Source organism: Arachis hypogaea, chromosome 3, assembly GCF_003086295.3.
Source record: "Arachis hypogaea cultivar Tifrunner chromosome 3, arahy.Tifrunner.gnm2.J5K5, whole genome shotgun sequence".
In the NCBI taxonomy this organism is placed as follows: domain Eukaryota; kingdom Viridiplantae; phylum Streptophyta; class Magnoliopsida; order Fabales; family Fabaceae; genus Arachis; species Arachis hypogaea.
In genome coordinates, this window is record NC_092038.1 from 15,309,361 (window position 1) to 15,336,428 (window position 27,068).

General features: G+C 41.1%; 1 protein-coding gene and 1 non-coding gene across 2 annotated transcripts in view; both read left to right on the top strand.

Moving 5' to 3' along the window:
* LOC112789647 (uncharacterized) overlaps positions 1 to 27,068 on the top strand; it is a 175,123-nt gene that overhangs the window by 113,342 nt on the left and 34,713 nt on the right. Inside the window, exon 4 of the mRNA XM_025831623.2 lies at positions 23,247 to 23,959. Coding sequence (XP_025687408.2) covers positions 23,247 to 23,959 — 713 coding nt within the window. The remainder of the gene's footprint in view (positions 1 to 23,246; positions 23,960 to 27,068) is intronic.
* LOC112793840 (small nucleolar RNA R71) lies at positions 19,126 to 19,233 on the top strand. Its single transcript, XR_003198532.1, has one exon. It is a non-coding gene; the product is annotated as a small nucleolar RNA R71 (small nucleolar RNA).

Genomic DNA, 27,068 nt, shown 5'->3' on the forward strand with positions numbered 1-27,068 from the left:
ACCTGGGTGCTCTAGTGTATTTATAATGGTGAGATATGACCTTCTGTGGATAAGATAAGTTAGTTATCTTATCTTATCTTTATCTTATCTTCAGGTGAGGTCATCTTATCTTCAAGGGAATCACCCTTCTCCCTGTAGGCTTGGGCCGCCTTAGGATTTTGGGGTGTGTTCCTCTATTTGGGCCCTTTCTTTGGGCTTTCCTGGTGACTTGGTCGAGCTCTTTGGAAAGAGGTCAAGTTGTCCTGACCAGAAGAGGTCGGTCGCTTTGTCTGTCGAACATCCCGGGTCGGACAGCTCAACCCAGGGTATGAACAGTGTCCCTGCTTGAGCTCGGACTTCTTTGAGGTCGAGTCTTTGACTTCGGTCTTTCTTTGGTGAAGCCGAACTCAAGCATTTTGTCGATTCCTTTGTTGCAGCTTTTGAATGTAGAACGTTTTCCTCTAAAAGTGCGCATTTTTATATCAGCGCTTTTTTGGGGACACGAGAGGGTTTTAATATCTGCATTTAATTGGCATTAATTGCCCCGTTTTCTCTTGGTCTTTTATTTTGAATTTCTCAATAAAAAAATGGTTTCTCTTCTTCACTCCTTCTTCGTAACTTCTCCCTTTACTTTCTCATTTTCTATTTCTTTCGTAGTTTTTTCCATCTGTTCTGTCGCTGCTTTCTGTGGAAGAGGGGTGACTTCTAGGTTTTTTCCTCCGCAGTTTTTCGCTTTCGAGGGGTGGCTTTGTGGCTTCTGTTCTTTCGGCTTTCGAGGTTTTCTTCTACCTTTTTCCAGGTTTGTTTTTTCTTTCTTCCGTTTCCTTATATGTGGGAAGTTTGCATTTTGTTTAGAGGAAGTTTGGGTCTTTCTGCTTTTATCATGCCCGATTGTTGCATGCTCTGGAATTTTTTCGTTTATGGTGCGAATCTTTTTTCTTGTTGCTTGGATCTTTTTCTTTATGTTGTCGTCGTTTCTACTTGTGCCTTCGCTGATGATTTTTGCTTGATTCCAGAAACGTTTGCGTCTTTGCTGTTTTTCTGCTTGGCATTTTTGGTGTTTTTGACAATGAACTATAGAAGGGTGGCGACTTTGCATTTTTACTTTCTTTGTATCCTTTGAGACTTTATTTTCTTTTTGATGAGTGTCAGGATGTGAGCTGTAGAGATTTCCTAAAAAACCTTGCTTTGTTACTGCCTCCAAGGGATGCCCCAGGACTTTTGGCTTGAGTCTTGGGGTTTTCCTTCTCTGTTTGTCCCTTCGTCGAGTTGTTTTGCCCCTCATCCGAGATGTTTCTTTTTAAAGTAATCCGCTCTTCTTTTCTTTTTGTAGGATTTTAGTTGGCCTCATGTCTTTCCGAAATAACGTTGTAGAGATGCCTTCCCAAGTCCCTGAGGGCATGGCCAATTGGGTGGACTCGATGGTTCTTATGTGTGTCTCTCTGGTTGATTCTGAGTTTTGCGCGCAGCTTAGGTAGTTCCATAGTGTCTGTAGTAATCCTGGTGATGAGAAGAACTATGAACTTGTCCCTCCCTCTTCTGACGAGAGAGTCTGCTTCTCTACTCGGGTTGTTGACGATCGCCCTTTCTTTTATGTTTATGACTTTTTCTTTGGTCAGCTAGGTATCACCCTTCCCTTCACTAAATTTGAGATCGACGTGTTATGGTCCTGTAATATTGCCCCCTCTAAACTTCACCCAAATTCCTGGGGTTTCATAAAGATTTTTCAATTGTTGTGCAATGGTCTTGGTATCCCTGCTTCCCAATCTCTCTTTTTCTATCTGTTTGTCTTGACTAAACCCGAAGTGGTAAAAAAGAAGGCAGCTTGGGTCTCCTTCCGCTCTACCCAAGGAAAGAAGGTTTTTTCCATGTTTGACGAGTCATTCCGTGATTTTAAAAACTACTTTTTCAAGGTCCGAGCTGTTGAAGGAGCTCGTCCCTTCTTTCTGGATGAAAATGACGAGCCTGCTTTTCCCTTGGAATGGCAAAAAGATGTGAGAGTGTCCCGATATATGTGGGAAATGTTGGATGAGGCTGAGCGAGCCTTTGTGACTGTCTTGGAAGAACGCTGGGGTCAACCTCCCCATCTCGACACAAAGAAATTTCTAACAAATCCCTCTCTTCTTCAAACTGAGCTGGGTATTTTGTGTTTCCTTTTTTATCTGTTCTATATTACTCGTAACTGTCTTTTCCGACTTGTAGCTTAATTTTTGTTTTATTTGCAGAGGTGATGAAGAATAATGAATCCATGAAAGCTTTTAAAAGAGCGCAGAGGGCGACTGTGGCCAAAAACATCTCGGCCAAGGCGGCTGGGGAAGGATCCTCCCAAGTGCACGTGAAGCCATCTGTGCCGAGTTTCCCTGGGGTGAAGAAGGTGATCCCTACTCCCCGAGTTCGTCTGGTGGATCCTCACCATACTTCTGCTGCTCCTTCTATTGCTCCTCCCAATAAAAAACAAAAAACAGCTGAGCCTTTCGACCTCATCGCTCCCGATTTTAATGCCATTGAATTTGTGGATTAGCAAATCGGTCCCTATGGTACCTTCTCCATGGACGATGTGTCCATCATCCATCATTTGGAATTTATGGCCCGAAATCACGTACAGATGGCGTATATGGCGGCTGCTATATACCGGACTACTCAGAATCTTCCTCTCCATGCAACCAAAGCATTTATGGAGGAGGCAAAGCAGGAGTTTGACCGGATGAAGGGGCTGAAGGAGGAACTTGAATTAAAGGTGACCAAGTTGGAGAAGGATCTAGAGAATGAGAAGGCTAGTTCCCTTTCACTGGCAGCTTCTTTGAGGTTGGCCGAGGACACAGCCCTGATGCATAAGGAGAGTTACGTTACGACTTATCGGGAAGTGATGCGTCTGAGGGGGGAGTTGGATAATGTCCGGGAAGATTATTCTGAGCTCCAAGGTCATCTTGTTGGCAGCGTGACTGCTGCTTACGAGAATTTGAAGGAGCAAGTTTGGGTCATTGCTTCTGAGGCCGATCTTGCCCTTTTCAGCCTGGACAATGTTGTCAGGGATGGCAAGATTGTCCCTGATGACGAGGGTGATGATGATGCTGATCCTCCCCCTGTGTCCTCTGCGAAAGTGTCGACCTCTTCTGCTCCTCCGGTTGCACCTGATTCGGATTGCCAGGTTCTGAACCGGGAGGATGGAACTATAGATGCTGTGCCTATTCAGACTCGCCCTCCTTCTCCTTGTCCTGATGCTGCCAAGAAGGCTCCTGATGCTTGCTGGTCTCTTTCAAGATATTTATGTAGTTGGCCCGGCTTGTGGGCTTTTTGAAACTTTGTTTATTTTGCTGACGGTTTCTAGTTGCTTGTTTTAGCAACTTTTATTTTGAAAAACAAAGAGTAGCTCGCTATCTTTGGTAGGTGTTGATGGCCGTCGAGGCTTTTTTATCTTTGTAGATTATATCAAGGTTTTTGACTTTGTTTTCTCTTCTTCTTTCTAAGAATGCTGGAACCTTGTGGCTCGACTTCTTGGGATTGGTTTTTTTTTTTGTTTATGGCTTGGATCCTTTGAGTTTGTGTCTATGTGGGTCCGACTTGTTTCTCGGTTTTCTCGCCTTTGTACGTATTTTTGGCGCTCCGTAACCGATTCTTTTGCATTGGTCCCGTCTAATTTATTTCTGTAATCCCCTTTCTTGGACCTTGATCAGGTTTCTTTGAGGGATTACTTTTATAACTTTGTTTGGTAGGAGACCGACTTCGCTAGGTCAATCTCTTTCCCAGTTATTTTTGTAATCCTCTTTCTTGGACCTTTGTCAGGACTCTTTCAGGGATTACTTTTATAACTTCGTTTTGTAGGAAACCGACTTAGTTAGGTCGATCTCTTTCTAAGTTATTTTTGTAATCCTCTTTCTTGGACCTTTGTCAGGTCTCTTTCAGGGATTACTTTTATAACTTTGTTTTGTAGGAAACCGACTTCGTTAGGTCGATCTCTTCTTAAGTTATTTTTGTAATCCTCTTTCTTGGACCTTTGTCAGGTCTCTTTCAGGGATTACCTTTATAACTTTGTTTTGTAGGAAACCGACTTCGTTAGGTCGATCTCTTCTTAAGTTATTTTTGTAATCCTCTTTCTTGGACCTTTGTCAGGTCTCTTTCAGGGATCACTTTTATAACTTTGTTTTGTAGGAAACCGACTTCGTTAGGTCGATCTCTTCTTAAGTTATTTTTGTAATCCTCATTCTTGGACCTTTGTCAGGTCTCTTTCAGGGATTACTTTCATAACTTTGTTTTGTAGGAAACCGACTTCATTAGGTCGATCTCTTCTTAAGTTAAAGTAATCCTCTTTAATAAGGTTGGCCAGACCTCTTTCCAGGGTTTACTTATAACTTGGGTTGACTTGGTCCAACTTCTGAACGTCGGCCAGTCTTTAAGTTATTATTTTAGCTATCCGTAAGACCTCGTCAGGCTCTTTTTTGGATTGCTTTCGATAACTTCTTACATTATTCTGTGTTCATCTTTGTTGATTTGTAGAAAGTGGTTGGCATCTTTAGATCGTCTTTTGGGTGAATCGCATTTTCACCTTTATCGAACGGTTATCTTTATCGTGATCGTGCAGTGAAATTGTTTTTCACTTTCTGCCGATATGTTGCTTTATAATCGGACGATGAATACTTCAGATTAATGCATCTTGAAATCTTGTAGAATATCTAAATAAATTTCATTCAAAGAAAAGTGCAAAATATATACATGTGGGAATTTTTTCATCCTTTTAAGTCGGATAGTGTCTAGGTCTCAACCTGGTGCCTCATTAAAAAACCTTTTTAGGAAAAAAAGTGCATCCAATAGTGAGATCCTTTACCTTTTCTAACTGTAGTACCTTCTTAGGTTGCAGGCGTGCCATGATCTGGGAAGCTCTCGTCCATCGAGTTCGGACAGTCTGTAGTAGCCCTTCCCAAGTACTTCTATAACTCGGTAGGGTCCTTTCCAGTTTGCTGCCAGCTTTCCTTCTCCTGGTCGAGTTGTTCCAATATCATTTCGGATTAGGATAAGATCGTTCTCTGTAAAAATTCTCGGTACTACCCTTTGATTATATCTGGAAGCCATTCGGCGCTTTAGAGCTTCCTCCCTGATCCGAGCTCTTTCTTGGATTTCAGGTAGTAGGTCGAGCTCTTCCCTCTGAAGTTGGGAGTTTGCTCTCTCATTGTAATGAAATACTCTAGGTGATCTTTCCTCAATCTCTACTGGAATCATTGTCTCTATTCCGTATGATATTCAGAAGGGGGATTCCTTTGTGGTGGAATGTGGCGTCGTTCGATATGCCCATAGGACCTATGGAAGCTCTTCTGCCCAGGCTCCCTTTGCATCTTGTAATCTTCATTTTAACCCGGCCAATATGACTTTGTTGGCGGCTTCGGCTTGTCCATTAGCCTGTGGATGTTTGACGGAGGTGTACTGGTGCTTTATATTGAGGTCGGCTACTAGTTTTCTAAAGCCTGCATCTGTGAATTGAATGCCATTGTCTGTGGTTATTGAATATGGAACTCCGAACCTTGTAACAATGTTTCTATATAGGAATTTTCGGCTTCTTTGGGCGGTGGCGTTAGCTAAGGGTTCTGCCTCGATCCACTTTGTAAAGTAGTCTACCCCTATTATGAGAAATTTAACTTGTCCTGATCCCTGGGGAAAGGGGCCGAGAAGATCGAGTCCCCATTTTGCAAACGGCCAAGGAGAAGTCACGCTGATGAGCTCTTCTGGCGGGGCGATGTGAAAGTTGGCATGTTTCTGACATGGTGGACATGTCTTTACAAATTCTGTGGCTTCTTTCTATAATGTTGGCCAATAGAACCCTGCCCGGAGTACCTTTTTGACAAGAGCCCGTGCTCCGAGATGGTTGCCACAAATACCGCCATGTATTTCTTCTAACATTTCCCTTATGTGGGAAAACGCATTTTAATAATGGTACTGAGATTCCTCTTTTGTACAGTATGTTGTTTATGATGGTGTAGTACTGTGCCTCCCTTTTTAGCCTTTTCGCCTCCTTTTCTTCTGTCGGGAGTGTTCCTGTTTTGAGGTAGTTGATTATGGGGGTCATCCATCCTTGGTCGTGGTTTACTATGGCTAGGACTTTTTCTTCTTCCGAAATTGACGGGTTCTGTAACATTTCCTGGATGAGGCTTCTATTGTTACCCCCTGGTTTGGTGCTGGCTAGTTTCGAGAGTGCGTCAGCTCGGGCATTTTGTTCGCGGGGTATGTGGCAGATTGATGAGCGGATAATTTAGATGCTTTTTGGCATTGTTTTTAGTATGTTTTTAGCATGTTTTAGTTAGTTTTTATTATATTTTTATTATTTTTTAGTTAAAATTCAATTTTCTAGACTTTACTATGAGTTTGTGTGCTTTTCTATGATTTCAGGTATTTTCTGGCTGAAATTGAGGGACCTGAGCAAAAATCTGATTCAGAGGCTAAAAAGGACTGCAGATGCTGTTGGATTCTGACCTCCCTTCACTCGAAGTGGATTTTCTGGAGCTACAGAAACCCAATTGGCGCGCTCTCAACTTCGTTGGAAAGTAGACATCCTGGGCTTTCCAGCAATGTATAATAGTCTATACTTTGCCCGAGATTTGATGGCCCAAACAGGCGTTCCAAGTCAGCTCAAGAATTCTAGCGTAAAATGCCAGAACTGGCACAAGAATGGGAGTTAAACGCCCAAACTGGCACAAAAGCTGGCGTTTAACTCCAAGAAAAGTCTCTACACGAAAATGCTTCAATGCGCAGCCCAAGCACACACCAAGTGGGCCCGGAAGTGGAGTTTTATGTCATTTACTCATATTTGTAAACCCTAGGCTACTAGTTCTCTATAAGTAGGACCTTTTGCTATTGTATTTTCATCTTTAGATCTTTGAATCTTTTGATCACGTTTTGGGGGGCTGGCCTCTCGGCCATGCCTAGACCTTGTTCTTATGTATTTTCAATGGTGGAGTTTCTACACACTATAGATTAAGGTGTGGAGCTCTGCTGTACCTCGAGTATTAATACAATTACTATTGTTCTTCTATTCAATTCGGCTTATTCTTGTTCTAAGATATCACTTGTTCCTCAACTTGATGAATGTGATGATCCGTGACACTCATCATCATTCTCACCTATGAACGTGTGCCTGACAACCACCTCCGTTCTACCTTAGATTGAGTGGATATCTCTTGGATCCCTTAATCGAAATCTTTGTGGTATAAGCTAGAATTGATGGCGGCATTCAAGAGAATCCGGAAGGTCTAAACCTTTTTTGTGGTATTCTGAGTAGGATTCAAGGATTAAATGACTGTGACGAGCTTCAAACTTGCGATTGTGGGGTATTAGTGACAGACGCAAAAGAATCACTGGATTCTATTCCGACATGATCGAGAATCGACAGCTGAATAGCCGTGCTGTGATAGAGCGCGTTGAACATTTTAACTGAGAGGATGGGAGGTAGCCACTGACAACGGTGAAACCCTACATACAGCTTTCCATGGAAAGAAGTAAGAAGGATTGGATGAAGACAGTAGGAAAGCAGAGAGACGGAAGGGACAAAGCATCTCCATATGCTTATCTGAAATTCTCACCAATGAATTACATAAGTATCTCTATCTTTATTTTATGCTTTATTCATAAATCATTCATAACCATTTGAATCTGCCTGACTGAGATTTACAAGATGACCATAGCTTGCTTCATACCAACAATCTCCGTGGGATCGATCCTTACTCGTGTAAGGTTTATTACTTGGACGACCCAGTACACTTACTGGTTAGTTGTGCGAAGTTGTGGTAAAGAGTATATATTACAATTGTGCGTACTGATGAGCGGATATTTTATACGCTTTTTGGGGGTAATTTCATGTAGATTTTAGCATGTTTTAGTTAGTTTTTAGTAGAATAATATTAGTTTTTAGGCAAAAATCATATTTCTGGACTCTACTATGAGTTTGTGTGTTTTTTTGTGATTTCAGGTATTTTCTGGCTGAAATTGAGGGAGCTGAGCAAAAATCTGAGTTAGGCTGAAAAAGGACTGCTGATGCTGTTGGATCCTGACCTCCCTGCACTCGAAATGGATTTTCTGGAGCTACAGGAGTCCAATTGGCGCGCTCTCAACGGCGTTGGAAAGTAGACATCCAGGGCTTTCCAGCAATATATAATAGTCCATATTTTGCGCTTAGAAAGACGACGTAACTTGGCGTTGAACGCCAAGTACATGCTGCTGTCTGGAGTTAAACGCCAGAAACACGTCATGATCCGGAGTTGAACGCCCAAAACACGTCATAACTTGGAGTTCAACTCCAAGAAAAGCCTCAACTCGTGGATAGCTTTAGTCCCAGCCCCAGCACACACCAAGTGGGCCCCAGAAGTGGATTTCTGCACCAGTTATCTTAGTTTACTCATTTTCTGTAAACCTAGGCTACTAGTTTACTATTTAAACAACTTTTAGAGACTTATCTTGTACCTCATGACATTTTCAGATCTGAATTACATACTTTTTGACGGCATGAGTCTCTAAACTCCATTGTTGGGGGTGAGGAGCTCTGCAGCGTCTCGATGATTTAATACAATTCCTTTGTTTTCCATTCAAACACGCTTGTTCTTATCTAAGATGTTTATTCGCGCTTAATTATGGAGAAGGTGATGATCCGTGACACTCATCACCTTCCTCAATCCATGAACGTGTGCCTGACAATCACCTCTGTTCTACATCAGATTGAATGAACATCTCTTAGATTCCTTAATCAGAATCTTCGTGGTATAAGCCGGATTGATGGCAGCATTCATGAGAATCCGGAAAGTCTAAACCTTGTCTGTGGTATTCCGAGTAGGATTCTGGGATTGAATGACTGTGGCGAGCTTCAAACTCCTGAAGGCTGGGCGTTAGTGACAGACGCAAAAGAATCAATGGATTCTACTCCAACCTGATTGAGAACCGACAGATGATTAGCCGTGCTGTGACAGAGCATAGGAACGTTTTCACTGAGAGGATGGGAAGTAGCCACTGACAACGGTGACACCCTACATAGAGCTTGCCATGGAAGGAGCCTTGCGTGTGTTGAAGGATTTCAAGGAAGAGTTGAAGTCAAAGGACAAGGCATCTCCAAAACTCCAACATATTCCCCATTACTGCACAACAAGTAACACTAGTATTCTCTATTATTTTTCTAATAATTTTAAATACTTTGACTTCTTACAATTAAATCTAAATAACCTTATTAACCTCCTGACTAAGATTAATAAAATAAACATTGATTGCTTCAAACCAATAATCTCCGTGGGATCGACCCTTACTCACGTAAGGTATTACTTGGACGACCCAGTGCACTTGCTGGTTAGTTGTGCGAATCACAAATTCGTGCACCAAGTTTTTGGCGCCGTTGCTGGGGATTGTTGAGTTTGAACAATTGAAGGCTTATTTTATTTCTTAGATTAGGAATAAATTATCTTTGTTGTTATAGAGTCATCAAATTTTGATAGGATAGTTTCTTTTCAAGAATTTCTTTTCAAAAATATTATTTTTTTTCTTAATTAATTGTTAATTTTTCGTGAGTTTAGTGTCTTATTCTAAGTTTGGTGTTAATTGCATATTTTATATTTTCTCTAAAAATCTCGTGTTAGTGTTCTTGGTTCTTCCTTGATTTTTAAATTGTTCTTGATAATTGGTTATCCCCTTTGGAACCTTTTTCAAAAAGATAATTTTTCTTGGATTTAATCTTGTGTCAAACTTTAAGTTTGGTGTTTTCTTGTTAATCTTTTTATAATTTTTGAAAATTTTATTAAAGTTTTCTAAAAATTTTAAGTTTGGTGTTCTTTCTTTTGTTCTTGGTGTTCTTGTGAATCTTCAAAGTGTTCTTGAGTTTTTCTTGTGTCTTGATCTTAAAATTTTTAAGTTTAGGTGTTCCTTGGTGTTTTTCCTCCAAAAATTTTCGAAAATAAGGAGCATTAGATCTAAAAATTTTAAGTCTTGTGTCTTTTGTGTGTTTTTCTCTTTCATCATAAAATTCAAAAAAAAATATATCTTTTCTAACTAATTTTAAAACTGCATTTTCGAAATTTTTTATATAAATTTCATATTTCAATTTCAAAATTTTTCGAAAAAAAAAATTTTCACAAAATATTTTCAAATTTTTTTATATATATTCCATTTTTAGTTATTCCACTATTATAAAATAAATAATAGCAACATACATATCATCTCTTTTATTCCATTATGGAATTAAATGGGAATGATCAGTCCAGGAGGACTCTGGGGTCATATGCTAACCCCACTGCTGCTTCATATGGGGGTAGTATCTGTATACCCTCCATTGGAGTTAGTAGCTTTGAGTTGAATCCTCAGCTCATTATCATGGTGCAGCAAAACTGTCAGTATTCTGGTCTTCCACATGAAGAACCTACAGAGTTTCTGGCACAATTTTTACAATTTGCTGACACAGTACATGATAAAGAAGTGGATCAGGATGTCTACAGATTATTACTGTTTCCATTTGCTGTAAAAGATCAAGCTAAGAGGTGGTTAAATAACCAGCCTAAGAACAGCATAAAAACATGGAAACAGCTGTCAGAAAAATTCCTGAATCACTATTTCCCTCCAAAACGGATGACACAGCTAAGGCTAAGCATCCAAGGCTTCAAACAAGGAGATAATGAATCCCTTTATGATACCTGGGAGAGATACAGAGAGATGCTAAGAAAATGCCCTTCTGAAATGTTTTCAGAGTGGGTGCAATTAGACATCTTCTACTATGGGCTTACAGAAAAAGCTCAGATTTCTCTAGACCACTCAGCTGGTGGATCTATACATATGAGAAAAACAATTGAAGAAGCTCAAGAGCTCATTGATACAGTTGCCAGAAATCAGCATCTGTACCTAAGCAGTGAACCTTCCATGAAAGAAGAAGCTAAAACAGTAATTGCTGAACCCAGTCCTGTGGATCAGGCTAATGAACTCAATCAGCAGTTAGACTTTCTAACGCAGCAGCTAGCCGAATTCAAGGAAATATTACAGGAAACAAGAATGGCTAACAGGAATATGGAAGTGCAATTAAAGCAGACAGAAAAGCAACTGTCAAAACAAATAACGGAAGAATGTCAAGCAGTCCAACTAAGAAGTGGGAAAACATTAAATACCTCACTTCAAAGCAGCAGGAAACCAAGAAATGAACAATTGGTTACTCAAAATCCCTCTGAGGACAGTCAGAGCCCAGAGAGGAATAAAGCTGGCGCTGAACGCCCAGACTATGCTCATTCCTGGCGTTCAACGCCAGAAACAAGCATGAATCCGGCGTTGAACGCCCAAGGGGAACATGGTTCTGGCGTTCAAACGCCAGTAACAAATAAGGAAGTGGCGTCTAACGCCACTCCAGCTTCCACCCCTGGCATTCAAATGCCAGTGGGTGATCAGTCACATACAAGTGCTGATAACAACCCTTCTAAAAAGGCTTCCCAACCCACTTCTGTAGGTAATAAACCTGCAACAACTAAGGTTGAGGAATACAAAGCCAAAATGCCGTATCCTCAAAAACTCCGCCAAGCGGAACAGGATAAGCAATTTGCCCGCTTTGCAGACTATCTCAGGACTCTTGAAATAAAGATTCCGTTTGCAGAAGCACTTGAGCAAATACCCTCTTATGCTAAGTTCATGAAAGAAATCTTAAGTCATAAGAAGGATTGGAGGGAAACTGAAAAAGTTTACCTCACTGAAGAATGCAGTGCAGTCATTCTGAAAAGCTTACCCGAGAAGCTTAAAGATCCTGGGAGTTTTATGATACCATGCACATTAGAGGGTACTTGTACCAAGTAAGCTTTATGTGATCTTGGGGCAAGTATCAACCTAATACCAGCATCTACTATCAGAAAGCTTGGTTTAACTGAAGAAATCAAACCAACCAGGATATGTCTTCAACTTGCTGATGGCTCCATTAAATACCCATCAGGAGTGATTGAAGACATGATTGTCAAGGTTGGGCCATTCGCCTTTCCCACTGACTTTGTGGTGCTAGAAATGGAGGAGCACAAGAGTGCAACTCTCATTCTAGGAAGACCTTTCCTAGCAACTGGCCGAACCCTCATTGACGTTCAAAAAGGGGAAGTAACCTTGAGAGTCAATGAGGAGGAGTTCAAGTTGAATGTTGTCAAAGCCATGCAACATCCAGACACCCCAAATGACTGCATGAGTGTTGATATTATTGACTCTCTGGTAAGAGAGGTCAATATGGCTGAGAGTCTCGAATCAGAGCTAGAGGACATCTTTAAAGATGTTCAGCCTGATTTGGAGGAATCAGAGAAGATAATAGAACCTCTGAAAATCCCTCAAGAAGAGGAGAAACCTCCAAAACCCGAACTCAAACCATTACCACCATCCCTGAAATATGCATTTCTGGGAGAAGGTGATACCTTTCCTGTAATTATAAGCTCTACCTTAGAGCCACAGGAAGAGGAAGCATTAATTCAAGTGCTCAGAACACACAAGACAGCTCTTGGGTGGTCCATCAGTGATCTTAAGGGCATTAGCCCAGCCAGATGCATGCACAAGATCTTACTGGAGGATGACGCCAAGCCAGTGGTTCAACCACAAAGACGGCTGAATCCAGCTATGAAAGAAGTGGTGCAGAAAGAGGTCACTAAATTACTAGAGGCTGGGATTATTTATCCTATTTCTGACAGCCCCTGGGTGAGCCCTGTCCAAGTTGTCCCTAAGAAAGGAGGCATGACAGTGGTTCATAATGAAAAAAATGAACTGGTTCCTACAAGAACAGTTACAGGGTGGCGTATGTGCATTGATTATAGAAGGCTCAATACAGCCACCAGAAAGGATCATTTTCCTTTACCATTCATAGACCAGATGTTAGAAAGATGGTATGCGAAATTGTGATCAATACTTTTCAAAACTCTAATAATCCCTAGTAATGGCCCCAAAGACTTGGTGCTCACTACCATGGCATAAACACAACTTCGCACAACTAACCAGCAAGTGTACTGGGTCGTCCAAGTAATAAACCTTACGCGAGTAAGGGTCGATCCCACAGAGATTGTTGGTATGAAGCAAGCTATGGTCACCTTGTAAATCTTAGTCAGGCAAACTCAAATGGGTATGGTGATAAACGAAATAAACATAAAGATAAAGATAGAGATACTTATGTAATTCATTGGTAGGAACTTCAGATAAGCGTATGAAGATGCCTTCCCTTCCGTCTCTCTGCTTTCCTACTGTCTTCATCCAATCCTTCTTCTTTCTTTCCATGGCAAGCTTAAGCAAGGGTTTCACCGTTGTCAGTGGCTACCTCCCATCCTCTCAGTGGAAATGTTCAACGCACCCTGTCACGGCACGGCTATCCATCTGTCGGTTCTCGATAAGGCCGGAATAGAATCCAGTGATTCTTTTGCGTCTGTCACTAACGCCCCGCCCTCAGGAGTTTGAAGCACGTCACAGTCATTCAATCATTGAATCCTACTCAAAATACCACAGACAAGGTTAGACCTTCCGGATTCTCTTGAATGTCGCCATCAGTTCTAGCCTATACCACGAAGACTCTGATCTCACAGAATGGCTGGCTCGTTTGTCAGGCGAGCACTCGGTTGTCAGGTGATCAACCATGCATCGTGTATCAGGAATCCAAGAGATATTCACCCAATCGAAGGTAGAACAGAGGTGGTTGTCAGTCACACGTTCATAGGTGAGAATGATGATGAGTGTCACGGATCATCACATTCATCAAGTTGAAGAACAAGTGATATCTTAGAACAAGAACAAGCGGAATTGAATAGAAGAACAATAGTAATTGCATTAATACTCGAGGTACAGCAAAGCTCCACACCTTAATCTAAGGTGTGTAGAAACTCCACCGTTGAAAATACATAAGTACAGGGTCTAGGCATGGCCGAATGGCCAGCCTCCCAATGATCTAAGATAGCATAAGAACAAAGATAGCTACCCCGATATGAATACAATAGTAAAAGGTCCTACTTATAGAAAACTAGTAGCCTAGGGTGTACAGAGATGAGTAAATGACATAAAAATCCACTTCCGGGCCCACTTGGTGTGTGCTTGGGCTGAGCAATGAAGCATTTTCGTGTAGAGACTCCTCTTGGAGTTAAACGCCAGCTTTAGTGCCAGTTTGGGCGTTTAACTCCCATTTTGGTGCCAGTTCCGGCGTTTAACGCTGGAATTTCTGAGGGTGACTTTGTACGCCGGTTTGGGCCATCAAATCTTGGGCAAAGTATAGACTATCATATATTGCGGGAAAGCCCAGGATGTCTACTTTCCAACGCCGGTGAGAGCGCGCCAATTGGGCTTCTGTAGCTCCAGAAAATCCACTTCGCGTGCAGGGAGGTCAGAATCCATCAGCATCTGCAGTCCTTTTCAGTCTCTGAATCAGATTTTTGCTCAGGTCCCTCAATTTCAGCCAGAAAATACCTGAAATCATAGAAAAACACACAAACTCATAGTAAAGTCCAGAAAAGTGAATTTTAACTAAAAACTAATAAAAATATACTAAAAACTAACTAGATCATACTAAAAACATACTAAAAACAATGCCAAAAAGCGTACAAATTATCCGCTCATCACAACACCAAACTTAAATTGTTGCTTGTCCTCAAGCAACTGAAAATAAAATAAGATAAAAAGAAGAGAATATGCAATGAATTCCAAAAACATCTATGAAGATCAGTATTAATTAGATGAGCGGGGCTTTTAGCTTTTTGCCTCTGAATAGTTTTGGCATCTCACTCTATTCTTTGAAATTCAGAATGATTGGCTTCTTTAGGAACTCAGAATCCAGATAGTGTTATTGATTCTCCTAGTTAAGTATGATGATTCTTGAACATAGCTACTTATTGAGTCTTGGCCGTGGCCCAAAGCACTCTGTCTTCCAGTATTACCACCGGATACATACATGCCACAAACACATAATTGGGTGAACATTTTCAGATTGTGACTCAGCTTTGCTAAAGTCCCCAATTAGAGGTGTCCAGGGTTCTTAAGCACACTCTTATTGCCTTGGATCACAACTTTATTTTTTTTCTTTTCTCTCTCTTTTTTTTCGAATTTTTTTCTCTTTTTTTTTTCTTGCTTTTTCTTGCTTCAAGAATCATTTTAATGATTTTTCAGATCCTCAGTAACATGTCTCCTTTTTCATCATTCTTTCAAGAGCCAACATTCATGAACCACAAATTCAAAAGACATATGCACTGTTTAAGCATACATTCAGAAGACAAAAGTAATGCCACCACATCAAAATAATTAAACTGTTATAAAATTCAAAATTCATGCAATTCTTATCTTTTTCAATTAAGCACATTTTTTTTCTTTTATTCAAGAAAGGTGATGGATTCATAGGACATTCATAACTTTTAGGCATAGACACTAAGACACTAATGATCACAAGACACAAACATAGATAAACATAAGCATTAATTTTCGAAAAACAGAAGAATAAAGAACAAGGAAATTAAGGAACGGGTCCACCTTAGTGATGGCGGCTCTTTCTTCCTCTTGAAGATCCTATGGAGTGCTTGAGCTCCTCAATGTCTCTTCCTTGTCTTTGTTGCTCCTCTCTCATGATTCTTTGATCTTCTCTAATTTCATGGAGGAGGATGGAATGTTCTTGGTGCTCCATCCTTAGTTGTCCCATGTTGGAACTCAATTCTCCTAGGGAGGTGTTTAGTTGCTCCCAATAGTTTTGTGGAGGAAAGTGCATCCCTTGAGGTATCTCAGGGATCTCATGATGAGTGGGGTCTCTTGTGTGCTCCATCCTCTTCTTAGTGATGGGCTTGTCCTCATCAATAGGGATGTCTCCCTCTATGTCAACTCCAACTGAATAACAGAGGTGACAAATGAGATGAGGGAAAGCTAACCTTGCCAAGGTAGAGGACTTGTCCGCCACCTTATAGAGTTCTTGAGCTATAACCTCATGAACTTCTATTCCTTCTCCAATCATGATGCTATGAATCATGATAGCCCAGTCTATGGTAACTTCGGACCGGTTGCTAGTGGGGATGATTGAGCGTTGGATAAACTCCAACCATCCTCTAGCCACGGGCTTGAGGTCATGCCTTCTCAATTGAACTGGCTTCCCTCTTGAATCTCTCTTCCATTGGGTGCCCTCTTCACAAATAACTGTGAGGACTTGGTCCAACCTTTGATCAAAGTTGACCCTTCTAGTGTAAGGGTGTTCATCTCCTTGCATCATGGGCAAATTGAATGCCAACCTTACACTTTCCGGACTAAAATCCAAGTATTTCCCCCGAACCATAGTAAGATAATTCTTTGGATCCGGGTTCACACTTTGATCATGGTTCTTGGTGATCCATGCATTGGCATAGAACTCTTGAACCATCAAGATTCCGACTTGTTGAATGGGGTTGGTAAGGACTTCCCAACCTTTTCTTCGGATCTCATGTCGGATCTCCGGATATTCACTCTTTTTGAGTGAAAAAGGGACCTCGGGGATCACCTTCTTCAAGGCCACAACTTCATAGAAGTGGTCTTGATGCACCCTTGAGATGAATCTCTCCATCTCCCATGACTCGGAGGTGGAAGCTTTTGCCTTCCCTTTCCTCTTTCTAGAGGTTTCTCTGGCCTTGGATGCCATAAATGGTTATGGAAAAACAAAAAGCAATGCTTTTACCACACCAAACTTAAAAGGTTTGCTCGTCCTCGAGCAAATTAAGAAAGAAGAGAGTAGAAGAAGAAGAAATGAAGGGGAGGAGAATGGCTTTTGTTTTCGGCCAAGAAGGGGAAGAAGTGGTGTTTAGGTCGTGTGAAAATGAAGGAATGAAGATGGGTTTATATAGGAGAGGGGGAAGGGTAAGGCTCGGTCAAGTGAGGGTGGGTTTGGGTGGGAAAGTGGTTTGAATTTGAATGGTGAGGTAGGTGGGATTTTTATGAAGGATGGATGTGAGTGGTGAAGAGAAAGATGGGATTTGATAGGTGAAGGGCTTTCGGGGAAGAGGTGTTGAGGTGATTGGTGAAAGGGTGAAGAAGAGAGAGAGTGGTGGGGTAGGTGGGGATCCTGTGGGGTCCACAGATCCTGAGGTGTCAAGGAAAAGTCATCCCTGCACCAAATGGCAAGCAAAATCTCGTTTTGTGCCAATTCTGGCGTTAAACGCCGGGCTGGTGCCCATTTCTGGCGTTTAACGCCAGCTCCTTGCCCTTTTCTGGCGTTTAACGCCAGTCTGGTGCCCCTTTCTGGCGTTAAACGCCCAGAATGGTGCCAGACTGGGCGTTAAACGCCCATCTGCTAACCTTACTGGCGTTTAAACGCCAGTAGGTGCGTCCTCCAGGGTGTGCTGTTTTTCTTCCTGTTTTTCATTCTGTTTTTGCTTTTTCCATTGATTTTGTGACTTCTCATGATCATCGACCTACAAAAGAAATAAAATAACAAAAGAAAATAGTTAATTATAAAACATTGGGTTGCCTCCCAACAAGCGCTTCTTTAATGTCATTAGCTTGACAGAGGACTCTCATGGAGCCTCAGAAATGCTCAGAGCTATGTTGGAACCTCCCAACACCAAACTTAGAGTTTGAATGTGGGGGTTCAACACCAAACTTAGTGTTTGGTTGTGGCCTCCCAACACCAAACTTAGAGTTTGACTGTGGGGGCTCTGTTTGGCTCTGTTTTGAGAGAAGCTCTTCATGCTTCCTCTCCATGATGACAGAGGGATATCCTTGAGCCTTAAACACCAAGGATTCCTCATTCACTTGAATGATCAACTCTCCTCTATCAACATCAATCATAGCCTTTACTGTGGCTAGGAAGGGTCTGCCAAGGATGATGGATTCATCCATGCACTTCCCAGTCTCTAGGACTATGAAATCAGTAGGGATGTAATGATCTTCAACTTTAACCAGAACATCCTCTACAAGTCCATGGGCTTGTTTTCTTGAATTGTCTGCCATCTCTAGTGAGATTTTTGCAGCTTGCACCTCAGAGATCCCTAATTTCTCCATTACAGAGAGAGGCATGAGGTTTATACTTGACCCTAAGTCACACAAGGCCTTCTTGAAGGTCATGGTGCCTATGGTACAAAGTATTGAAAACTTCCCAGGATCCTGCCTCTTTTGAGGCAGTTTCTGCCTAGACAAGTCATCCAGTTCTTTGGTGAGCAAAGGGGGTTCATCCTCCCAAGTCTCATTTCCAAATAACTTGTCATTCAACTTCATGATTGCTCTAAGGTATTTAGCAACTTGCTCTTTAGTGACATACTCATCCTCTTCAGAGGAAGAATACTCATCAGAGCTCATGAATGGCAGAAGTAAGTCCAAGGGAATCTCTATGGTCTCATTTTGAGCCTCAGATTCCCATGGTTCCTCATTGGGGAACTCATTGGAGGTCAGTGGACGTCCATTGAAGTCTTCCTCAGTGGCGTTCACTGCCTCTCCTTCCTCCCAAAATTCAGCCATGTTGATGGCTTTGCACTCTCCTTTTGGATTTTCTTCTGTATTGCTTGGGAGAGTACTAGGAGGGAGTTCAGTAATTTTCTTGCTCAGCTGACCCACTTGTCCCTCCAAATTTCTAATGGAGGACCTTGTTTCAGTCATGAAACTTTGAGTGGTTTTGATTAGATCAGAGACCATGGTTGCTAAGTCAGAAGTATTCTGCTTAGAACTCTCTGTCTGTTGCTGAGAAGATGATGGAAAAGGCTTGCTATTGCTAAACCTGTTTCTTCCACTATTATTATTGTTGAAACCTTGTTGAGGTCTCTGTTGATCCTTCCATGAGAAATTTGGATGATTTCTCCATGAAGGATTATAGGTGTTTCCATAGGGTTCTCCCATGTAATTCACCTCTTCCATTGAAGGGTTCTCAGGATCATAGGCTTCTTCCTCAGATGAAGCCTCCTTAGTACTGCTTGGTGCATTTTGCATTCCAGACAGACTTTGAGAAATCCTATTGACTTGTTGGGTCAATATTTTGTTCTGAGCCAATATGGCATTCAGAGTGTCAATCTCAAGAATTCCTTTCTTCTGACTAGTCCCATTGTTCACAGGATTTCTTTCAGAAGTGTACATGAATTGGTTATTTGCAACCATTTCAATGAGCTCTTGAGCTTCAGTAGGCGTCTTCTTCAGATGAAGAGAGCCTCCAGCAGAGCTATCCAAAGACATTTTGGATAGTTCAGAGAGACCATCATAGAAAATACCTATGATGCTCCATTCAGAAAGCATATCAGAAGGACACTTTCTGATTAATTGTTTGTATCTTTCCCAAGCTTCATAGAGGGATTCTCCTTCCTTCTGTCTGAAGGTTTGGACTTCCACTCTAAGCTTACTCAATTTTTGAGGTGGAAAGAACTTTGCCAAGAAGGCATTGACTAGCTTTTCCCAAGAGTCCAGGCTTTCTTTAGGTTGTGAGTCCGACCATGTTCTAGCTCTGTCTCTTACAGAAAAAGGGAATAGCATAAGTCTGTAGACCTCAGGGTCAACCCCATTAGTCTTAACAGTGTCACAGATTTGCAAGAACTCAGCCAAAAACTGATGAGGATCTTCCAATGGAAGTCCATGGAACTTGCAATTCTGTTGCATTAGAGAAACTAATTGAGGCTTAAGCTCAAAGTTGTTTGCTCCAATGGCAGGGATAGAGATGCTTCTCCCATAAAAGTCGGGAGTAGGTGCAGTAAAGTCACCCAGCACCTTCCTTGCATTGTTGGCATTGTTGTTGTTTTCGGCTGCCATAGGTTCTTCTTCTTTGAAGATTTCTGTTAGGTCCTCTACAGAGAGTTGTGCTTTGGCTTCTCTTAGCTTTCTCTTCAAGGTCCTTTCAGGTTCAGGGTCAGCCTCAACAAGAATGCTTTTGTCTTTGCTCCTGCTCATAAGAAGGAGAAGGGAACAAGAAAATGTGAAATCCTCTATGTCACAGTATAGAGATTCCTTTAGGTGTCAGAGGAGAAGAAAAGTAGAAGACAGCAATAGAAAATTCGAACTTATCAAAGAAGATGGAGTTCGAATTTTGCATTAAGGGATAGTGTTAGTCCATAAATAGAAGGATGTGAGAAGAAGGGAAGTAATTTTCGAAAATTAAGTAAAAGATTTTGAAAAACATTTTTGAAAAACACTAATTGATTTTCGAGAATGAAAGTGACAAAAAAAAATCAAGTGATTTTTGAAAAAGATTTTGAAATTAGAAATCAAAAAGATTTGATTGAAAACTATTTTGAAAAAGATGTGGTTAAGAAGATATGATTAGTTTTAAAAAGATGTGATTGAGAAGATATGATTTGAAAAACATTTTTAAAAAGATTTGATTTTGAAAATTAAAAACTTGGCTAACAAGAAAAGATATGATTCAAACATTAAACCTTTCTCAACAGAAAAGGCAACATACTTGAAATGTTGAATCAAATCATTAATTGATAGCAAGTATCTTTGAAAGTAGAAAGAAATCAATTTTGAAAACATATGATTGAAAAGATATGATTTGAAAAAGATTTGATTTTGAAAAACTTTGAAAACTTGAAAAAAAAATTGCATTGAAAACATAATCTTCCCTCTTGTGCCATCCTGGCGTTAAACGCCCAGAATGGTGCACATTCTGGCGTTTAACGCCCAAAATGCTACCCTTTTGGGCGTTAAACGCCCAACCAGGTACCCTGGCTGGCGTTTAAACGCCAGTCTGTCCTTCTTCACTGGGCATTTTGAACGCCCAGCTTTTTTCTGTGTAATTCCTCTGCTGTATGTTCTGAATCTTCAATTCTCTGTATTATTGACTTGAAAAGACACAAATTAAAAATATTTTTGGATTTTTAATAATAAGGGAAAATCGAAATGCAACAAGAATCAAATAACAATGCATGCAAGACACCAAACTTAGCAGTTTGCATACCACTGACACTAATGAGAATGCATATGAGACACATAAACACTCAAGTCAAGAGAATTCAAAGATCAGAATAAGAAATCATCAAGAATTACTTGAAGATCCTTATGACACATGAATGAATGCATGCAATTGACACCAAACTTAAAATGAAACACTAGACTCAAACAAGAAATATTTTTGGATTTTATGATTTTGTAAATATTTTTGTGCTTTTTCGAAAATTAAGTGGAAAAAGGTATCAAAGTTCTTAATGAGAATTCCAGGAATCAGTGCAATGCTAGTCTAAGACTCCGGTCCAGGAATTAGACATGGCTTCACAGCCAGCCAAGCTTTCAAAGAAAGCTTCGGTCCAAAACACTAGACATGGCCAATGGCCAGCCAAGCCTTAGCAGATCACTGCTCCAATAGCAAGATTGATAGAAATCAACAAGCTATTGTGATGATAAGTTGAAATCTCGGTCCAATGAAATTAGACATGGCTTCACAGCCAGCCAGATTTCAACAAATCATCATGAAACTCTAGAATTCATCTTCAAGAATTTCGAAAAAAAAATACCTAATCTAAGCAACAAGATGAACCGTCAGTTGTTCAAACTCAACAATCCCCGGCAACGGCGCCAAAAACTTGGTACTGTTGCCGGATCAGATATTTGGCACTGATGTTACCGGACCAAAAGCTTGCCGAAAACTCGAACAATCCCCGGCAACGGCGCCAAAAACTTGGTATGCGAAATTGTGATCAATACTTTTCAAAACTCTAATAATCCCTAGTAATGGCCCCAAAGACTTGGTGCTCACTACCATGGCATAAACACAACTTCGCACAACTAACCAGCAAGTGTACTGGGTCGTCCAAGTAATAAACCTTACGCGAGTAAGGGTCGATCCCACAGAGATTGTTGGTATGAAGCAAGCTATGGTCACCTTGTAAATCTTAGTCAGGCAAACTCAAATGGGTATGGTGATAAACGAAATAAACATAAAGATAAAGATAGAGATACTTATGTAATTCATTGGTAGGAACTTCAGATAAGCGTATGAAGATGCCTTCCCTTCCGTCTCTCTGCTTTCCTACTGTCTTCATCCAATCCTTCTTCTTCCTTTCCATGGCAAGCTTAAGCAAGGGTTTCACCGTTGTCAGTGGCTACCTCCCATCCTCTCAGTGGAAATGTTCAACGCACCCTGTCACGGCACGGCTATCCATCTGTCGGTTCTCGATCAGGCCGGAATAGAATCCAGTGATTCTTTTGCGTCTGTCACTAACGCCCCGCCCTCAGGAGTTTGAAGCACGTCACAGTCATTCAATCATTGAATCCTACTCAGAATACCACAGACAAGGTTAGACCTTCCGGATTCTCTTGAATGCCGCCATCAGTTCTAGCCTATACCACGAAGACTCTGATCTCACGGAATGGCTGGCTCGTTTGTCAGGCGAGCACTCGGTTGTCAGGCGATCAACCATGCATCGTGTATCAGGAATCCAAGAGATATTCACCCAATCGAAGGTAGAACGGAGGTGGTTGTCAGTCACACGTTCATAGGTGAGAATGATGATGAGTGTCACGGATCATCACATTCATCAAGTTGAAGAACAAGTGATATCTTAGAACAAGAACAAGCGGAATTGAATAGAAGAACAATAGTAATTGCATTAATACTCGAGGTACAGCAGAGCTCCACACCTTAATCTATGGTGTGTAGAAACTCCACCGTTAAAAATACATAAGTACAGGGTCTAGGCATGACCGAATGGCCAGCCTCCCAATGATCTAAGATAGCATAAGAACAAAGATAGCTACCCCGATATGAATACAATAGTAAAAGGTCCTACTTATAGAAAACTAGTAGCCTAGGGTGTACAGAGATGAGTAAATGACATAAAAATCCACTTCCGGGCCCACTTGGTGTGTGCTTGGGCTGAGCAATGAAGCATTTTCGTGTAGAGACTCCTCTTGGAGTTAAACGCCAGCTTTAGTGCCAGTTTGGGCGTTTAACTCCCATTTTGGTGCCAGTTCCGGCGTTTAACGCTAGGATTTCTGAGGGTGACTTTGTACGCCAGTTTGGGCCATCAAATCTTGGGCAAAGTATGGACTATCATATATTGCTGGAAAGCCCAGGATGTCTACTTTCCAACGCCGTTAAGAGCGCGCCAATTGGGCTTCTGTAGCTCCAGAAAATCCACTTCGAGTGCAGGGAGGTCAGAATCCATCAGCATCTGCAGTCCTTTTCAGTCTCTGAATCAGATTTTTGCTCAGGTCCCTCAATTTCAGCCAGAAAATACCTGAAATCACAGAAAAACACACAAACTCATAGTAAAGTCCAGAAAAGTGAATTTTAACTAAAAACTAATAAAAATATACTAAAAACTAACTAGATCATACTAAAAACATACTAAAAACAATGCCAAAAAGCGTACAAATTATCCGCTCATCAAAAGACTAGCAGGTCATGAATACTACTGCTTCCTGGATGGATATTCAGGTTATAATCAAATTGCAGTAGATCCCCAGGATCAGGAGAAAACGGCATTCACATGCCCATCTGGAGTATTTGCATACAGAAGGATGCCATTTGGCCTGTGCAATGCACCTGCAACCTTTCAGAGGTGCATGCTCTCAATTTTCTTTGATATGGTGGAAAAATTCCTGGAAGTCTTCATGGATGACTTTTCAGTATTTGGAGACTCATTCAGCTCCTGCCTTAACCATTTAGCACTTGTTTTGAAAAGATGCCAAGAGACTAACCTGGTTTTAAACTGGGAAAAATGTCACCTTATGGTGACTGAAGGAATTGTCCTTGGGCACAAAATTTCGAACAAGGGAATAGAGGTGGATCAAGCTAAGGTAGAAGTAATTGAAAAATTACCACCACCTGCTAATGTTAAGGCAATCAGAAGCTTTCTGGGGCATGCAGGATTCTATAGGAGATTTATAAAGGATTTTTCAAAAATCGCCAAACCTCTGAGCAACCTGCTAGCTGCTGACACGCCATTTATCTTTGATAAAGAGTGTCTGCAGGCATTTGAGACTCTGAAAGCTAAATTGGTTACAGCACCAATCATCTCTGCACCAGACTGGACATTACCATTTGAATTGATGTGTGATGCCAGTGACCATGCCATTGGTGCAGTGTTGGGACAAAGGCATGACAAACTTCTGCACGTCATTTATTATGCCAGCCGTGTTCTAAATGATGCACAGAAGAATTACACAACCACAGAAAAAGAGCTACTTGCAGTGGTTTATGCCATTGATAAATTCAGATCCTATTTAGTAGGATCAAAAGTGATTGTGTACACTGATCATGCTGCTCTTAAATATCTACTCACAAAGCAGGATTCAAAACCCAGACTCATAAGATGGGTATTGCTTCTGCAAGAGTTTGATATAGAAATAAGAGACAGAAAAGGGACAGAGAATCAAGTAGCAGATCACCTGTCCCGAATAGAACCAGTGGAAGGGGCGTCCCTCCCTCTCACTGAGATCTCTGAAACCTTTCCGGATGAGCAACTGTTTGCCATCCAGGAAGTGCCATGGTTTGCAGACATTGCAAACTACAAGGCAGTGAGATTCATACCCAAAGAGTACAGTAGGGTACAATCAAAGAAATTAATCACAGATGCAAAGTACTATCTTTGGGATGAACCATATCTCTTCAAGAGATGTGCAGACGGAGTAATTCGTAGATGTGTGCCTAAGGAAGAAGCGCAAAAGATTTTATGGCACTGCCATGGATCACAGTATGGAGGACATTTTGGAAGTGAGCGAACAGCCACAAGAGTCCTCCAAAGTGGCTTCTACTGGCCCACTCTCTATAAAGATTCCCGAGCATTTGTGCTTAATTGTGACAGTTGCCAAAGATCAGGCAACCTACCCCACAGTTATGCCATGCCTCAACAAGGGATATTGGAGATTGAGTTGTTTGATGTATGGGGCATTGACTTCATGGGACCTTTCCCACCATCATACTCAAACACTTATATTCTGGTGGCAGTGGATTATGTATCCAAATGGGTGGAGGCTATTGCAACACCCACTAATGACACTAAAACAGTGTTAAAATTCCTCCAGAAACATATCTTCAGCAGATTTGGTATCCCTAGAGTATTAATCAGTGATGGGGGCACTCATTTCTGCAATAAACAGCTTTACTCTGCTCTGGTACGTTATGGAGTTAGCCACAGGGTAGCTACTCCATATCACCCACAAACTAATGGGCAAGCTGAAGTCTCAAATAGAGAACTTAAAAGAATCCTGGAACGGACTGTAATTAACCGTAGAAAGGATTGGGCAAGAAGCTTGGATGATGCTCTGTGGGCATACAGAACAGCATTCAAGACCCCCATAGGGACCTCTCCATACCAGCTTGTGTATGGAAAGGCATGTCACTTGCCAGTGGAACTGGAACACAAGGCCTACTGGGCTACCAGATTCCTGAACCTTGATGCCAAGTTAGCTGGAGAAAGACGATTGCTCCAGTTAAATGAGCTAGAGGAATTTAGACTCAATGCTTTCGAGAATGCAAAAATTTACAAGGAGAAAGCAAAAAGATGGCATGATAAGAAATTGTCATCCAGAGTCTTTGAGCCAGGGCAGAAAGTTCTGCTATTTAATTCAAGGCTCAAATTATTCCCCGGGAAATTGAAATCCCGGTGGAGAGGTCCATATGTAATTACAAGTGTATCACCATATGGATACATAGAACTTCAGGATAATGACTCTAACAAAAAGTTCATTGTTAATGGACAAAGAGTTAAACATTATCTTGAAGGTAATTTCGAGCAAGAATGCTCAAGACTGAGACTTAATTAAAGATCAGTAATAGTCCAGCTAATGACATTAAAGAAGCGCTTGCTGGGAGGCAACCCAGCCAATCACAAAATTTAATTTTATTCGTTTTTCTAATAAATTAAAGTTTTACAGGTAGATGCTACAGTATCTTCAAAAGGTGAAATAGCAATTGGTTGAAGTCACAGAGTTACAGGGAAATTTGGAAGCTCACTGGCGTGAAAAAGCCAGTAAGAAACACTTTGGGCGTTGAACGCCCAAAAGAAGCACCCACTGGGCGTTTAACGCCAGTAAGGGTAGCCATCTGGGCGTTAAACGCCAGAAAGGAGCATCTTCTGGGCGTTAAACGCCAGAGAGAAGCACCTTCTGGGCGTTTAACGCCAGACTGCTAGCATCCTGGGCGTTCAGAAAAATGCCCAGTGACAAAGGACTTCCTGGCGTTCAACGCCAGAAAGAAGCATCAGCTGGGCGTTGAACGCCCAGGAGAAGCAACAATTGGGCGTTAAACGCCCAAAACATGCATCATTTGGGCGTTTAACGCCAGGATGGTGGGAGGAGGTAAAAATTCGTTTTTAATCCTAATTTTTCAAAATTTTTATGTTTCAATTCATGATTTCTTACATAAACATGTTCCAAATTGTCATCCATCATATCAAGTTAGTTTTCTAAAAACCCTGATTTCTAAAAATCCATGTTTCAAAAATTTTAAATATATCTTAACCCAAAAAAACAAATGGCTTTCCAATCCAATCCAACTCTTTTAAGTTTGTTTTCAAAACTCAATTATATTTTTAAAATCTTTTTCAAAATTAAAAATTCAGATCTATCTTTTAATTATTAGTTAAAATCTTTTTTTAAAAAAAAAACTATATCTTTTTCTTATCATATCTATCTTTTACAAATCATATCTTATATCTTATCTTTTCCTATTTTCAAAAATTACCCACCCTCTCCCTATATTTTGAATTCGGCGCCCCCCCTCCTCATCACCTTCAACCACTTGCTCTCCTCCTATCCCTCTTCTTTCTTCTCTTTTGCTTGAGGACAAGCAAAGCTCTAATTTTTGTGTGTTTTATCCGTGATCACAAAAACATACCCACTAAAGATCATGGCTCCTAAAGGAAAACAACCCAACTCAAGAGGCAAGAAAGAGAACACTCCAAAGCCACTTTGGAATCAAGGGAAGTTCTTAACTAAAGAACATTCAGACCATTACTACAAGATAATGAGTCACAGATCAGTGATCCCGGAAGTCAGATTTGATCTGAAAGAAGATGAATATCCGGAGATCCAAGAGCAAATTCGAAACAGGAATTGGGAAATTCTGGCCAATCCTGAAACGAAAGTGGGAAGGAACATGGTTCAGGAGTTCTATGCTAATCTATGGCAGACAGACAGGCAAAGAATAATAGGAGCTGCTTTCTTTGACCATCGGACCTTAGTCAGAGGAAAGATCATTCATACCAATTCTGACAAGATCAGGGAGATATTTAAGCTTC